Genomic DNA, 17,500 nt, shown 5'->3' on the forward strand with positions numbered 1-17,500 from the left:
ACACCGTTTGGATAATGTGAGCTGAAGTGGATCGTCTGCGTATCCGGTACACTACATCACCTATATAAAGCAAGATTGGAGCTGTCACCCATAAATATGACTGTAAAATATAAAGAGAAAAATGGCGCTTAAAATTGACGTCTTCATCGTTTGTGTAGAGTTTGTTATTACGTTTTATTATTTTATCTTCATTAGGCAGGCAACAGATGAGTTTTCTATTTTAAGGGGACGAAGAGAGATAGGGAGACAGAGAAAGAATGACATATCGTGACAGTCATATCTATTTTGAGAAAATAAGCGGCATAAGTTAAAATAAGTGACTGTCAACGGAGAATCGAAACCGTGAAATGCTCAACGTAAGATTTAAAAGAATTAAGATTATGCTTATCAGGGAAACAAAAAGCAGGGATATAGTTCTATAAACAGGTGTTCGAAGAAGGAAACATTAACAATGAAAGGATATGAATTCATAGAAAGTCATTCGAGCGTGCATCTCACTCAAACGCCTGCGTTTCACTCAATTGCGTTCACCAGAATTATTTGTAACTCGACGAGAAGGTGCGTACGTTTTGAGTTCAAATCAAAACGAAGTCAACTTAGACTTGCTTTCATCCACCAGGAAATCAATTAAAATAAAATACCAGTTAAGTGTGGTGTGTGTGTGTGTGTGTGTGTGTGTGTGTGTGGTGTGTGTGTGTGTGTGTGTCTGTGTGTGTGTGTGTGTGTGTGTGTGTGTGTGTATATGCCCAGTGATTAGGGCAGCGGATTCGCGGTCGTAGGAACGCGGTTTCGATTCCCAGACCGGGCGTTCAGAGTGTTTATTGAGCAAAAACACCTAAAGCTTTACAACGCTCCGGCAGGGAGTGATGGCGATCCCCGCTGTACTCTTTCGCCACAACTTTCTCTCACTCTTTCTTCTGTTGGCCTGCTCGCTTAGCCAGCGGGGTGGCGTCATTCAAAGGCTAAAACAATGCGAACGCATTGTGACCAGCGATGTGTAGCAACATCTGATAGCCTGGTCGGTTACGGTGATAAGAATGGAAGGAAGGAAGAATGGCAAAAAGAAAGGAAGAAAGAATGAAACAAAAGGAAATAGAAAAGGAAAATGAAGAAAGAAGGAAAGAAAGAGCTCTTGGTTACCTGGCAACCAATTTCTCCAAATTGTGGTTCTTCATCGCAGGAATACGACTTGAAGGCATGGTAAAATTCCGGTTCTGGCCATGGAAACGATAAATTACGAAATTTACATCCGGGTGTGTGATACTTGATGTTGAGTTGCATCCGAATGGGACCCCTGGAAAAAAATGACAGAAAGGGGTGGATTTCGATTAACAGGGGAGAAAACAAAAATGACAAAACTACTACCACTGCAACTACTATTACTACCACTGCTACTATTACTACAGTCACTACTACTGCTATTAATACTACTACTACTATTGGTGATGGCAGTGATGATGGTTGTGACGGTGGTTGTGGACCTCCGTCGTTTGACGATGGAGATTCACTTGTTCGATCATTGAACAAAGGTGTAACCGGCCGAGTATTCCATAGATTTTCGCAGTAGCCTTAACGTAAATTCTCAAACAGAATCAGTATGACACAGTGTTTGTGAGGAGACTGCATCCTTTGAATTCCAGGCACAATCCATCAAACGGGCTTCCACACAGTTTCCATCTGATCAATTTCACTCACAATGCACGGAGCGACTTAAAACTATAAAAAATAATTATATTTGCCTATGGTGCAACACAGTGAGATCGAACCCAAAACTTCGTAAAGCTCCTCGAGGCTCCGGCAGGGGGTGGTGGTGATCCCTGCTGTACTCTTTCGCCACAACTTTCTTTCACTCTTTCTTCTGGTGGCGTCATTTGAAGGCTAAAACAATGCGAAACGCATTGTAACCAGCGATATGTAGCAAAATCCGATAGCCTGGTCGGTCACGGTGATCAAGGGATACCGGTCTGTTGCAAGATTACTCGTTCTTTTACCAGTTGAATGGACAGGAACAATGTGAAATGTGTTTTCCTCAGAAATACAACGCATCGCCCGGTCTAGGAACCGAAACCACAATCTTACGATCAGGAGTCCAACACCCTAACCACTAAGCCACCACAAAGTAACGTTCCTTCCCAAGTCATATAAACTTATAGGTCCGGTTTCCTGGCTTCATGGCGTATATATTCCCCCTGGATAGGACGCTGGTCCGTCGCGAGATTACTCATTTTTGCCAGCTGAGTGACTGAAGCAACGTGAAATGAAGTGTTTTGCTCAGGAACACAACCCATCGCCCGGTCTAGGATTTGAAACAACAATCTTACAAACACGAGTTCGTTTCCCCTCAACACAGTCCGCATAAATTTTAAGAATTAGCTAATCCCTTAATCTTTATATATAAAAGTCAAGTTGTGTGTCTGTCTCCTACGATTTAGATTCCTAACTACTCCCACATTTTGCGGTGCAGTTTAACCAAAACCGGGTATCTTATAGTCGTGATTCATATCGAGCCCTTCTGGGTATTAGCGCGCGTCTACGATGAGTCTACGATTTAAAAAAAAATTTACCATCATTTTTTTCCATTTTAATGCATCTTTTCGCTATTATATAAGGGAAGTAACTCTCTAAAAATGTCTACGATGAGTCAACGATTTTTAAAAAAATTTACCATCATTTTTTTTTTCCATTTTTAATGCATTTTTTTGCTATTTTTTGGCTATAACTCTCTAAAAATGCTTATATAGTTATTTCCCTTACAAACCCGAGCAACGCTGGGCGATACTGCTAGTAAATAATAAATTAGTTGTCGATACAAGGAAAGTACCAAATGAGGGGTCAAAGTACGTTACCTAAACGCGTGTACCATGAGAAGGATGTACATTAAGACGATTAGCCGATGGCTGAACCAGAACAGATCGTAATTGTTGTCTCTGCAAAAGAAATGAACGGTTTAGGATTAGGAAGACATTTTTTGTGTGTGGAAGAAGGGGTTTCTTATGGATTATAACTTCGAAAATACAAAGACAAAATACGAGGTATGCCTACACACACGCACACACACATATATGGAAGCACTCCGTCGGTTACGACGATGAGGATTCCGGTTGATCCGAATCAACGGAACAGCCTGCTCGTGAAATTAACGTGTAAGTGGCTGAGCACTCCACAGACACGTGTACCCTTAACGTAGTTCTCGGGGAGATTCAGCGTGACACAGGGAGTGACAAGGCCGGCCCCTTTGAAATACAGGTAGAGCAGAAACAGGAAGTAAGAGTGAGAGAAAGTTGTGGTGAAAGAGTACGGCAGGGATCACCACCATCCCCTGCCGGAGCCTCGAGGAGCTTTAGGTGTTTTCGCTCAATAAACACTCACAACGCCCGGTCTGGGAATCGAAACCGCGATCCTACGACCGCGTTCCGCTGCCCTAGCCACTGGGCCATTGCGCCTCCACACACACATATATACATAGATATCGAAAACGACAACCACTAGAATTTTCCACAGGAACAGTGAAACGGAAGTACCTCTATCTAAAGCAAAAACAAGGAGGGAACGACTTCACAGCGAATCCAACAACCTTTCAAAATGCCATCGAATCTCTAAGCACCAAATAACCAAGTTTATGTATTTATGCAGACAATTAAATCTGAATAAATGAAACTAGTAAATAACATCAGATTTGGACAGGAACTCTTTGCAAAGTGTTTTCTGATTGATGACCATACGTACGCACCCAGAAAAGTGGCATATTTCTACTGCCACTGAACGTAAAGCCGGAAGAAATGCCGCTACGCATTTTGTCCGGTGCGGTTATGATTCTTCCGGCTCTATGCAGTGAGTTAGAGAGTGTTATATCTATTTCTTTATTACCCACAAGGGGCTAAACATAGAGGGGACAAACAAGGACAGACATAGGTATTAAGTCGATTACATCGACCCCAGTGCGTAACTGGTACTTAATTTATCGACCCCGGAAAGGATGAAAGGCAAAGTCAACCTCGGCGGAATTTGAACTCACAACGTAACGACAAGCGAAATACCGTTAAGCATTTCGCCCGGCGTGCTAACGTTTCTGCCAGCTCTCCGCCTTTGAGATGAGAGTGTTATATCGCAATACTACACAGTGGCTGCGTGAGCTCCGAAACCCTCGTCACCATTGTTATATCGCACATTCAGATGACCTCTACTCAATCCAACTCCTCGGCGTCTAGACTCCTCCCTCTATATCTACGTATTGGGCTAGCCTACTTCGTCGTCTGGGGGGCGTCCACACAACAAAGAGTATACTTATTAATAATATGAAAGAATACTAGTGAACTATTCTTTCCAAAACTTCTACAAATTATAAGCGAGTGGCTGTGTGGTAAGTAGCTTGCTAACCAGCCACATGGTTCCGGGTTTAGTCCCACTGCATGGCATCTTGGGCAGGTGTCTTCTGCTATAGATCCGGGCCGACCAATGCCTTGTGAGTGGATTTGGTAGACGGAAACTGAAAGAAGCCTGTCGTATATATGTATATATATATGTATGTGTGTGTGTTTGTGTGTCTGTGTTTGTCCCCCTAGCATTGCTTGACAACCGATGCTGGTGTGTTTACGTCCCCGTCACTTAGCGGTTCGGCAAAAGAGACCGATAGAATAAGTACTGGGCTTACAAAGAATAAGTCCCGGGGTCGATTTGCTCGACTAAAGGCGGTGCTCCAGCATGGCCGCAGTCAAATGACTGAAACAAGTAAAAGAGTACAAGAGTATAACAGACCAGACATAATGATCTGGGACAAGAGAAAAGAAACTATGTACAGCAGTTGAAATTCGTTGCCCAACAGATATATAAAGAAAAAGAAAACACCTCTGTCGGACTAAGAAGAGATCTACTGATACTACATCCAGACTTTAGATTTAGATTTATACTTGTAATTATTGAGGGAACTTGGGAGCGTATCTAAATGATTCGGCACCAATCTTGAGAAGATGAGTTTCATAAAATCAGGAGGGAAACAACTAATTAAGATGTAATTAGAAGAAATAAATGACACAGTGGAAATATGTAAAACATTCTAGAAGCTTTGAATGTATCAAATAAATATTGAACACATTTAGACATACAGACACGAGTATGTACACACTTGGGTTAGTCATGACATACAGACAGATCCGTCTATGCAGTGGTATGGACACAAGTATATATATATAAGTGTGCACATACATACATACATACATACATACATACATACATAAATACATACATACATACATACATACATTCTTACATACAAGCATACATATATATATATATACAAATAGATATGCATACGTATCTACATACATGTATGTATACATAAATATACATACATATATGCGTGCAAATATATATACATGCATACACACACACATACATACATGCACACACATACATATATGCTTACATACACTCACAGACGTACATACATGCATACACATACATACACACACGCATACATAGATACATACAAACATACATACATGCATACATGCATGCATACATACATGTATACATACATATACACTCAGACATACATACATATACACACATTCATTCATACATACAAATATACATGCATACATACACATACACACACATACAACACACACATACATACACACACACATAGATACACACATATGCCATGTTGATTCGCTAGCCTCTGCACGCATTTTTTTCTCTCCTTGTTTCTCTCCTTGTTTCTCTCCGTGTTTCTTTTCCGTGTATCTTTCTGTTGAAGAGCGTAGGCTCGAAACGTAAAATACTTGTTTTATTTCTATTCCTGAGCGCCATACTAATACAATTGTTTGTTTGTATTCCACCTGCCTTCGTCTTTTGTTTATTTTCATAAAGCTTCCCGTTATATACATACATACATACATACATACACACACACACACACACACACACACACACACACGCATGCATGCATACTTACATACACACCATACTTACAGACACTCGCCCTCAACACCACCAAAGCCAGCACTAACAACAACGCCTTTACCTGATGTACTTAAGACTAGTCGTGACCACCAGACACAATATAAACATCATCATTATACCAGTTGTACCAGACACTGAAAATCAAAAAAAGGCTTTTTTACAAATAATTTCACGGTTTGGTTATTTCAATCACTCTTACACACACATACGCAGGGCCCGGGCAAACTACATAAACAATTCGTTGCTTATTTCTTTGTAAACGTTATGCATTGTTCTCTGTATTCAAACAATAACTCATGATAAAGTTTAGATGAATAAAAATTAATATAAAAAGCAGTGGAGGGTGAGCCAGAGCCTTGTGCCAAATTTAGAAAAAAATGTATATTTGAGGCGACAACCTGGCAGAATCATTAAATACGTCAAACAAGATGCTTAGCGGCGTTATGTACTGAAGTGAACTCACCCAGTGCCAAGTTCAAATCCCACCAAAGTCGACTTTGTCTTTCAACTGTAAAATAAAGCACCAGTGGAGCACGGGGGTGGGGTGGGGGCAATGTTATCAATTTGTCCCTTCCTCTCAAAATTGTTGGTCATGTGCCAAATTTAAAAAGAGCTATTATCATCATCTTCATCATCATCATCTCATCATCATCATCATCATCATCATCATCATCATCATCATCATCATCTCATCATCATCATCATCATCATTATTATTATTATTATCATTATCATTATTATTATTATTATTATACGTAACGTTTCTGTTTTCAATCCCCCCCACGTTCTGGTTATCTTTGATTCCAGTTGGAAAACTTCTGGGTGATCTTCTGGGATCGTCAGCTTCACTTTTGGTGCCCCTGAGAAACTTTGAGGTATTATAAGGAATTAAAAGGTTATGGAACTGGGATATTAGTCTATGTTAGTTAAGCACTTTCCATGTGGGAATTGAAACCGGATCTCAATATACTTCATGCACCACAGCACCTGTCTCACACTCGCGTACACCAGATATGTACTCATTCATTCACACCCGACTTGTACAGTTATAGATACGTATCTATCCACGCGCACACCCCTCCACACACACACAAACACACACGCACAGATAGATAGATAGATAGATAGATAGATAGATAGATAGATAGATAGATAGATAGATAGATAGACATACACTTTTATCCACATACACACACACACATATACCCATTCTCAAACTTGTATATACTCTTTCAAACATACGCACATACACTCTCCTATCATAAACTTACACATTACACACACACACACAATATTGTTCTCTTTTACATGGATGAACATACATACACACTGTATACCATATTCGCAAACACTCTCGCAGACGCATGCGCACACTCACACACACACACACATACCACTAATCTGAAAAGAATACGAAATAATACCAACCTGTACCTAGGATAATCCAAAGAGGATCCTGTAGAGAGAAAATGGAGTTCAGCTAGTTAAAAGTGGTGGTGGTCATGGTAGGACGATAACAACAATAACAAACAAATGCAAGAACAATAACAAACAACAAATACGTATTTAAATATACATGTGTGTGTGTGTATGTATACAGGGGTTGGACAAAATAATGGAAACACCTAGCATCATAGTATCATAAGTTTGAAATATCTATAAAACCGTCAAAAGCTTGTTTATTTTTATGCTTTTTGATATATTATTACTGTTGCTTAATATGTTTTGCAAAAATTACTGTTTCTTTTCAAATATCATCAAAAAATTCATCAAAATGACAGATCTATCGGACTTTCAGGCCCCTGAACCTGTGCCTACGGGCAAATTACAGCATTATAGAGACACAGGAAAATACTTAAAGTGGGTGCAATGTATGTATTTGTTGACAGCAAGTCACAATATACATAGATCTGTGGGCTTCGAAGTTGTAAAGGATCTGAAACCGTGACATATCCGAGACCGTGAGGGCCCGAACCCAAGACCATGATGGATCTGAGACTGTGATGGATCCGATACCGTAAGGGCTCCGAGTCCGTGAGGGCTCCGAGATCGTGAGGGCTCCGAGACCGTGAAGGCTCCGAGACCATGTGGGACCCGAGACTGTGAGAGACTCAAGACCGTGCGGGACCCTATAATATTAGCTTATTGAAAGGCAGCGAGCTGGCAGAAACGATAGCACGTTGGGCGAAATGCTTATACGGTATTTCATCTGTCTTTATGTCCTGAGTTCAAATTCCGCCGAGGTCGACTTCGCCTTTCATCGTTTCGGGGTCAATTAAACAAGTATCAGTTACGCACTGGAGACGATGCGACCGATTTGACCCCTTTGTCTGTCCTTGTTTGTCCCCTCTATGTTTAGCCCCCTGTGGGCAATAAAGAAATAAATATTAGCTTATTGACAGCAAGTCATAACATACGTAGATCAGAATCGGGACCCTAAAACTGAGGCCTCCAGGAAAATCAATGCTCTGAGTTCTGTTTATTTATTGACAGCAAGCCATAGATCAGAACTGGACCCCTAGAACAGTGAGGCCCCTGGGCAAATCAATGCACTAGATCCTATATTTATTTATTGACGGTATGCTACAGCATACATATTTTAGGATTGGGCCCCTAAAACTTTGAGGCCCCTGGGCAGTATACCTGCCCAGTATACTTGTGTCTTATAACGGCACTGTAACCATCATATCTATCACAACAACAACAACGGCCATGTTTCTCGCAACAACAACAGCATCAATAACGACAGCAACAACACAAGAACGTCAAGAAACAGAAAGATGGCACTCACTTCGTATTGGTATTTAGCTGCGTTGACATTTGTATAGATTCTGTTGTAGTTCATTGAGAAATTTCTGGCGTTAATCACGTGAGCAGTGTAGTGGATCACTGGAGAAGAAAGAAAGAAAGAGTGTGTGAGAGGAATTAGGGAGAAACATGGTAAAGAAATCAAAGTGAAGTGTGGGGATGGAGAGTAAAAGAGAGAAAGAGTCTGTAGAATCTGTATGTGTTTGAGAGAGAGGGAGAGGAAATGAGCATGAGAAGGATTTGGAAAGTAAGAGAGAATGTGTGTGTGTGATAGAAAAGGGAATAGGAGAAAGTTTAGTGAGAGTGTGTGAGAGGGATTTGAAAAGTAGGAGAGGATTTTGGGTCTGTGGGTATGATAGAGGAGAAGAAAACAAAGTGGAGTGAGAGGGACTTGAAGAGAAAGAGAGAGCGTGTTTGTGTATATGATAGAAAAAGGAGGAGGAGAGAAACAAAAATGGTGGACACTTAAGAGATCGTCTGCTTCAACGAAATCTGATATTTATTTTAGATTCTCTCTTGTCACGGCACTGTAACAAGTGAAAACACTTCATCATTCGTCTTTTTACTGCATTAACATTATACATCCATCCACTCCGCTCCACAGCTGGTCTTTTCCAGTTTCACTCATCTCATTCGAATCGTATTCACTCTTGTTCTCGACCAAGGCCTCATCGATCTTTTTAAATTCCATTTGAAAAGGAAAGTGAGGGTTGAGAGGTATGTACTGTTGCCGCCAATAAACTTGTTGAAAGTTGGATGAACATGACAAGGATGACCCGAATGCGTAAGCCTATACTCTAGGTCGGCGCCCTGTATGTAGTCTAAGGAGTGCGGAGGAGAAAGTGGCAATTGCTATGGTACTCCGGGAGAATACGAGAGAGTGCTGAAAATTTCTGGTTGTAAGGGTATCGAGAAAGGCCTGGTTGGTGGCCCAACCATCGGAGTTCTTTTACAGGTCTTAGGGAAACTGAAGGACCGCTGCAATAAGTGAGGGGAATATGTTAAATAAAATCATAATTAACTGATCCTCCAATAGATTCTTTTACCCAAAGCCAGGAACTTTTCAGCAACCCTTTTAAGGTGGTTTGGGATGTGTGGGGTTCCTTGGTTGACCCTGGGTGGTGTTTTTCTCCCGATGGTGGGGGGGACAAACACGGACACATAAACACACACACACACGCACATATATATATATCTATATATATATATATACTATGGGCTTCTTTCGGTTTCCATCTACCAAATCCACTCAGAAGGCTTTGGTCGACCCGAGGCTATAGTAGAAGACACGCAGTAGGACTGAACCCGGAACCATGTGGTTGGTTAGCAAGCTACTTACCACACAGCCGTGTGTGTGTGTGTGTGTGTACGTGTGTGTGTTTGTCCCCCACTACCGCTTGACAACCGGTGTTGTTGCGTTTAGGTCCTCTTAACCTAGCGGTTCGGCAAAATATACCGACAGAATAAGCCCCAGAGCTCAAATGACTTTTTTCGACCCCTCCCCACAAAGGATGGATGACAGGCAAAGTCAACCTCAGCAGAATTTGAACTCAGAACATTAAGACGGTCGAAACGCCGCTAAGCATTTTTGCCTACCGTGCTAACGATTCTGCAAGTACACCGTCTCATTATTAAAATATAAAATGTTGATTTCAAATTTTGGCACAAGGCCAGAAATTTCAGGGAGGAGGTAAGTCGATTACATCGATCCCCAGTACTCAACTGGTACTTAATTTATTGACTCCGAAAGGGTAAAAGGCAAAGTCGATCTTGACAGAATTTGAACTCAGAACGTAGCGACAGGCGGAATACTGCTAAGCATTTCGTTCAGTGTGCCAACGTTTCAACCATCGCGCCGCCTCCTTAATAATGATTATTATTATTATTATTATTATTATTATTATTATCCTTTCTACTGGAAGCACACGGTCTCAAATTGGGGGTGGGTAAGGAATTAAGTCGATTACATCGACCCCAGTGCGTAGCTGGTACTTATTTAATCGACACCGAAAAGATGAAAAGTAAAGTCGACCCCTGCGGCATTTGAACTCAGAACGTAGTGACGGCCGAAATATCTATTTCTTTACTACCCACAAGGGGCTAAACACAGAGAGGACAAACAAGGACAAAAGGATTAAGTCGATTATATCGACCCCAGTGCGTAACTGGTACTTAATTTATCGACCCTGAAAGGATGAAAGGCAAAGTCGACCTCGGCGGAATTTGAACTCAGAACGTAACGGCAGACGAAATACCGCTAAGCATCTCGCCCGGCGTGCTAACGATTCTGCCAGCTCGCCACCTTGATAATTATAATAATTGGAACTGCACGCATATTACGTAAAATACTGTCTGTCTCTCTGTCTGAGGTCCTTTTTGTGACACAATATCTTCAACCAACAACATACGATATTGTATTCTGTGCAACGTCTATAATAATAATAATAATGAAGATAATGAACAGCTGGCGCCGTAGTACATCTCCAGTGTTAGGAGCTGTTCAAAGACAATAAATAATAATAATGATGATGATAAAATAATAAAAATATCATCATTAGTGTTGCCTTTTCGTTGTACAGACGGTTGTTGTTTGGGTTAAACAAAAAAAGCCCTCTTGCTTGTCTTCGTCTGCGATATCTTTTCATTCACGTCCATGTCAAATCATTGACCCAGTTAAGGTGACACTTTCCGCATGTATGTCTTTTCGCCATTCAAAGGGGCCAGCTGAGATAGGGGTGGCGTTGTGCTTTCTGTATGCCTTCCTGTCTCCCCAACCCACCGTACCCACCCCAAAAGGAGGGGCTGAAGTGTTAATGAAACTCATTATCTCGTGTGACTTGTAGGAGGTCAAACGCTGAGAGACTGGAAAACCAGGGTGAGGCTGATAACAGGGTGTCTAAGAGAAAAAAGGGCTCGTTGTGTGGCTCGTAGCTGGAACTCAGTATCTTTGACACACGCACGCACACACACGCACACACACACACACACACACAGACACACACACACGCGCGCGCGCGCGCGCGCACGCACACACGCACAGCACACACGCACGTAGGGAGATAAGGTTTTTTAGCAGACATGTATGCGTGTTTGTCACACACACACATATACACACACACATTCACAAACACACACAGAGGGAAAGATTGTGGTATTAATAGATATACAGCTATATGCAAGCTTTACACACACACACACACACACACACACACACACACACACACACATACACACGCAAGCATACACACAGAGGGAGAGGGGCATTTTAGTAGATATATAGTTATATGTACGCGACACACTCATACACAAACAGGAAGATAGTTTGTTAGCGCGCACACACACACACTCTCAGAAGGAGAAATTCCAGTATTAGGAGATATATATATATTTCTTTATTGCCCACGAGGGGCTAAACATAGAGGGGACAAACAAAGACAGACAAAGGGATTAAGTCGATTACGTCGACCCCAGTGCGTAACCGGTACTTTATTTATCGACCCCGAAAGGATGAAAGGCAAAGTTGACCTCGGCGATATATAGACGTATCTAGGGCGGCGAGCTGGCAGAAACGTTAGCACGCCGGGCGAAATGCGTAGCCGTATTTCGTCTGCCGTTACGTTCTGAGTTCAAATTCCGCCGAGGTCGACTTTGCCTTTCATCCTTTCGGGGTCGATAAATTAAGTACCAGTTACGTACTGGGGTCGATGTAATCGACTTAATCCGTTTGTCTGTCCTTGTTTGTGTCCCCACTGTGTTTAGCCCCTTGTGGGTAGTAAAGAAATAGATATATAGACGTATGCAGGCATCATACACACGTACACATTCACAAACGCACGCATACATACACACACACAACTGAAACCGACGTGATATGCGTGAATTTATAGAAACTATATACATAATTTGTGAAGGCACATGGCCTAGTGGTTAGAGCAGCGGACTCGCCGTCGAGGGATCGCGGGTTCGAATCTCAGACCGGGCGATGTGTGTGTTTATGAGCGAAACACCTAAGCTCCACGTGGCTCCGGCAGAGGTTAATGGCGAACTTCTGCTGACTCTTTCGCCACAACTTTCTCTCACTCTTTCCTCCTGCATCTTGCAGCTCACCTGCGACGGACCGGCGTCCCGTCCAGGTGGGGAACCTATACGCCAAGGAAACCGGGAAACCGGCTCTATGAGCGTGCCTCGAGAAGGAACAAACAATATACATAATTTATACCATTATGAAGTGTGTAAACCTATTATAAGAGTATGAAATGTATGCAGTAATCCCTCGGCTATCGAAGGATTTCTGTAAACAGTAAACGACAAAAAACATATATATATACCTATCAGCTGCAGAAACCCGGATATACTGAGGAGTCTACGACATAAATTTACATATATTCTTTTCTGCTGTAGGCATAAGGCCTGAAATTTTTGGAGAAGGGGCCAGTTGATTAAATCGACCCCAGTACGCAACTGGTACTTAATTCATCAACCCCGAAAGGATGAAAGGCAAAGTCGACCTCGGCGGAATTTGAACTTAGAACGTAAAGACACGAAATACCGCTAAGCACTTTGGCGGGATTTGAACTCAGAACGTAGCGGCAGACGAAATACCGCTAAGCATTTCGCCCGGCGTGCTAACGTTTCTGCCAGCTCGCCGCCCTGCTATATAGATATATGTATCTATCCATCTAGGTGTATGCAGATACATTCCACCTGTGACCATCACGTCCATTTCCTTTCTCATTCTTTAATGTTTAGACAGTAAATGTAAGATTATATCATTTGATATATTCCATGCGCAGGAGTGGCTGTGTGGTAAATAGCTTGCTAACCAACCACATGGTTCCTGGTTCAGTCCCACTGCGTGGCATCTTGGGCAAGTGTCTTCTGCTATAGCTCCGGGCCGACCAATGCCTTGTGAGTGGATTTGGTAGACGGAAACTGAAAGAAGCCCGTCGTATATATGTATATATATATATATGTATGTGTGTGTGTGTTTGTGTGTCTGTGTTTGTCCCCCTAGCATTGCTTGACAACCGATGCTGGTGTGTTTACATCCCCGTCACTTAGCGATTCGACAAAAGAGACCGATAGGATAAGCACTGGGCTTACAAAGAATAAGTCCCGGGGTCGATTTGCTCGACTAAAGGCGGTGCTCCAGCATGGCCGCAGTCAAATGACTGAAACAAGTAAAAGAGTAAAGAGTAAAGAGTATGCGTGTTATAGAATAATTAGGTCGTGGCTTGAGGTAGATTTGGCTGCTTTTTCTTGCAGCTAATTGACTGATCGTATAAAGGCCCTCTCGCCGTCGTCGACGCTGTCGTCGTCTTCGGCCTTGATTTAGAAAAATCTATGATCTGAAGCATTCCAACCGGGACCATCCCACTTGATTATCGCCACCAGTCCAGGAAACAGTTCCTCCAGCTTCAGACCTCGTTATTCAACATGTCCTTCCTTTTTTAAAAGACAGAGTGATCTGAGAGTGAATCGGTTGCTATTTTTAGCATGTGAAGCGAATTCTCTGAATTATTAAGTTTCCAAACAAGAGCCCTACATCGTTCCCTAACTCCATTGTCCCCTATTTCTACCCATTAGCAAATATAGGCTAAATTCGTGACTTCGAAACCAACAAATAAATATTTTTAAAATCTCATCTCTTCCCCACCCCTCTCTCTCTCTCTCTCTTCTGCTCTCTTTTTCGTTCTCCCTCTCCCTTGCTCCCTTTGTCGCTCTCTGTCGCTCTCATCTTCCTTCTCTCTTTCTCCTATCTTTCTCTCTCCATCCCCTCTCTCTTTTCTTCTCTCTCCTTCCCTCCCTCAATTCATTTTTCTTTTCTGTCTCTCTTTCCCTCTCTCTCCAAATCTTTCTCTTTTTTCTCTGTCTTCCACTTTGTTTATTTCTCCCTCTTCCTCTTTTCTCTTTCTCTCTCTCTCTCTCTCTCTCTCTCTCTCTCTCTCTCAATTAACAGCATCACACACACACACACATTTAGTTAATTACCACCAGCTGTCAATTAAACAATGTGCTTTTCTGTTGTAATCAAATTGATATCTGCTGCCAGATCTAAGCTTGAAACATCTTGGAGATGTAAAAGACTCCCTCCCTCTCTCTCTCTCTCTCTCTCTCTCTCTCTCTCTCTCTCCCTCTCTCTCTCTCTCTCCCTCCCTCCCTCCCTCAAACGACACAACACAACTGTTAACTGCTTTAATTAATAGTTTAGGGTTCATAAAAGCCATCGCAACACCTTTTTTTCTCTTCCATCTCACTTTCCCCATTTTTTTTTTCTTTTTTACCATTTTGTTTCCTTCTTCTTCTTCTGCTTTCTTTTTCTTTTTCTTCTTTTTGCCTTCTTTCCTCTCCTTCGTCCTTTCCTCTTCTCATTCTCCCTCGTCTTCATCTTTCTTTGCCTTCTTTATTCTTCGTCTTCTACATCCTCTTCATTTTCTTCTGATTCGTCTTCTTTCTTGTTTCTTTTCTTCTTCGTCGTCTTCTCCTCCTCCTTCTACCTTCTTTTTCGTCTACTCCTCCTTTTTCTTCCTCTTCCTTCTTCTTCGCCTTCTTGTTCTTCCTCCTCCCCTCTTTCTTCTTCGTCCCCTCCCCACCTTCTCCTTCCACCCAAAACTCAAACACTATGGAATTACATGTCTTTGCTTTGGTCGTGCTACTTGTTTGTTTCTAGGTCAGTCCTGACCCAGTAACCTCATAATCAGAGGCAATCCTCGCATGGCCATCTCGTCTTTTTGTAAAAGAATGAAACACTACCTAGTATACTGTGATTTTAGTGAAATTTGGCTTCTATTTCTAAGCAGGTCGAACGATCGAATAGAACAGTCCCTATCATGGGGGCACCCGAAACCCCTAGATGTGCAAGATGGCATTTAAGGGATAGATTGTCGCCTTCACTTATGGGATCGCTTGTAGGAGCCGTCTAAATTCTTTTGGTACCAGAATATTATGGATTACCATTGGTCGGAATTTGTATCCGACCAATGACTCGACTCAGAAACTGGGATTGCATCTTATTACTTGTATGATTCGGGAGCGTCAGCTCAGACTGGTTGGTCATGTTGCTTAATTTTCCGAGTTGCATCCTGTGCCACCGTGTTGTCTACTCTGAGGATCCGGCTGGGTTGCTGGCTCGTGTCGGTCGGTTGGCCACACGCCATGTAGCCAGGGGCAGGTGAGGAAGTATCTCGCAATAAAGGGGACAAATTGGGACACTGCCCAGAGTGACCTGACCAACAAACGCCGGATGCATTGACACACTGTAACGGCTCATGCTCTCATACATGACTTGGCCTTATTCTGTCCGTCATTTTTGCTGGAACTGCTAAGTTATGGGGTTGTAAACAAACCAACACCAATGTAAAGCGGCATGGGGAAGAGGACATAAGCACACACACACACACACACACACACCACACACACACACACACATATATATATATATAATCGACGGGGTTCCGTATAGTTTCCGTCCATTAAATTCACTCACAAATGTATTAGTCAGACTAAGGCTATATCCTTTTCTACTCTAAGCACAGGCCCGAAATTTTGAGTGGAGGGGCCAGTCGATTAGATCGACCCCCAGTACGCAACTGGTACTTGATTTATCAACCCCGAAAGGATGAAAAGCAAAGTCGACCTCGGCAGAATTTGAACTCAGAACGTAACGGCAGACGAAATACCACTAAGCATCTCGCCTGGCGTGCTAACGATTCTGCTAGTTCGCCGCCATTGGAAGGCACTAAGGCTATAATGGAAGACACTTGCCCAAAGTGCCATGCAGTAGGACTGAACCTGAAACCAAGTGATCGCAAAGCGAGTTTCTTAACCACACAGCCCAGCTTGGTGGAAAGCTTAACAAAATATGGAGCTGAGACTTACCTGAAGAAAGAACTATAGCATAGGCGCACGCTATATGGAAGCCTTTACACGAATCTATGATCACTCGCATCGTGTACATACTCATCTGGAAGAGAGAAAAGATAAAATAAAACCAGTTTTTCGTCATAAGTATATATTAGCGACAAAGGAAGCATTAACACTGCAAAGTAATATTGGGTTGTCCGGAAAGTTCGTGCCGATTTTTGAAGGAAAGAAAAAGGTCAATAAATACTTGCAATTACATTTTTAATCAACCAAATATGGACTATTTTGTTGCACAATCTTTCCTTTAACTTGAAAATACCCTCTTCCCAGAATTGAAGCCGAAAGGTAAGCTACTAAAAATCGGCACGAACTTTCCGGACAACCAATATTTAACGGCATTTAAATGCGTTCGACGCTCTGACAATTCTACCAATCAATGATTTACTATGCCGAGCAAGGGGAGTGGGGTGTATTTATGCATTCGAAGTACTCTGAGTTCTTCGTTTCTGTGCGTCCGTTTCGACAAGAATATGAATTCTGATCGAGCGAACGAACGCGCGCGTGTGTGTATGATGTGTGTATGTGTGTGTGTTGAAATGGCACTTTTCGTCGATGTATGAGAACTTACTACGTGTTGAACATAAGGGTAATATTAACAAATTTCCGTTTTTACGACTTGAGTTTCACGCTACAGCGATTATCAGGCCAGAACTGCCATAACTGTTTTTCCTTTATCCAGCAGTGCGGACTGTTTTTTTTTTTCTCTTTTTTTTATTTATTCATGTCGTTTGGGTTAACCGATTAATCTTTCTTGTATTTTTTTAACCACTAAACGTTGTCTGCAACTTAGTTACCAATATTGTAT

At 42.1% G+C, this 17,500-nt stretch overlaps 1 protein-coding gene across 1 annotated transcript in view; it reads right to left on the reverse strand.

The window, feature by feature from the left end:
• LOC115222849 (NADPH oxidase 4-like) overlaps positions 1–17,500 on the reverse strand; it is a 69,774-nt gene that overhangs the window by 15,400 nt on the left and 36,874 nt on the right. Inside the window, exons 4-10 of the mRNA XM_029793192.2 lie at positions 16,651–16,735; positions 8,756–8,853; positions 7,393–7,420; positions 6,026–6,098; positions 2,847–2,927; positions 1,141–1,294; positions 1–100 (exon numbers count right to left, since the gene is read on the reverse strand). The exon at positions 1–100 is cut by the window's left edge and continues 62 nt beyond it. Of these exons, the coding sequence (XP_029649052.1) occupies positions 1–100; positions 1,141–1,294; positions 2,847–2,927; positions 6,026–6,098; positions 7,393–7,420; positions 8,756–8,853; positions 16,651–16,735 (619 nt within the window). The remainder of the gene's footprint in view (positions 101–1,140; positions 1,295–2,846; positions 2,928–6,025; positions 6,099–7,392; positions 7,421–8,755; positions 8,854–16,650; positions 16,736–17,500) is intronic.

Source organism: Octopus sinensis, linkage group LG21 (assembly GCF_006345805.1).
Source record: "Octopus sinensis linkage group LG21, ASM634580v1, whole genome shotgun sequence".
In the NCBI taxonomy this organism is placed as follows: domain Eukaryota; kingdom Metazoa; phylum Mollusca; class Cephalopoda; order Octopoda; family Octopodidae; genus Octopus; species Octopus sinensis.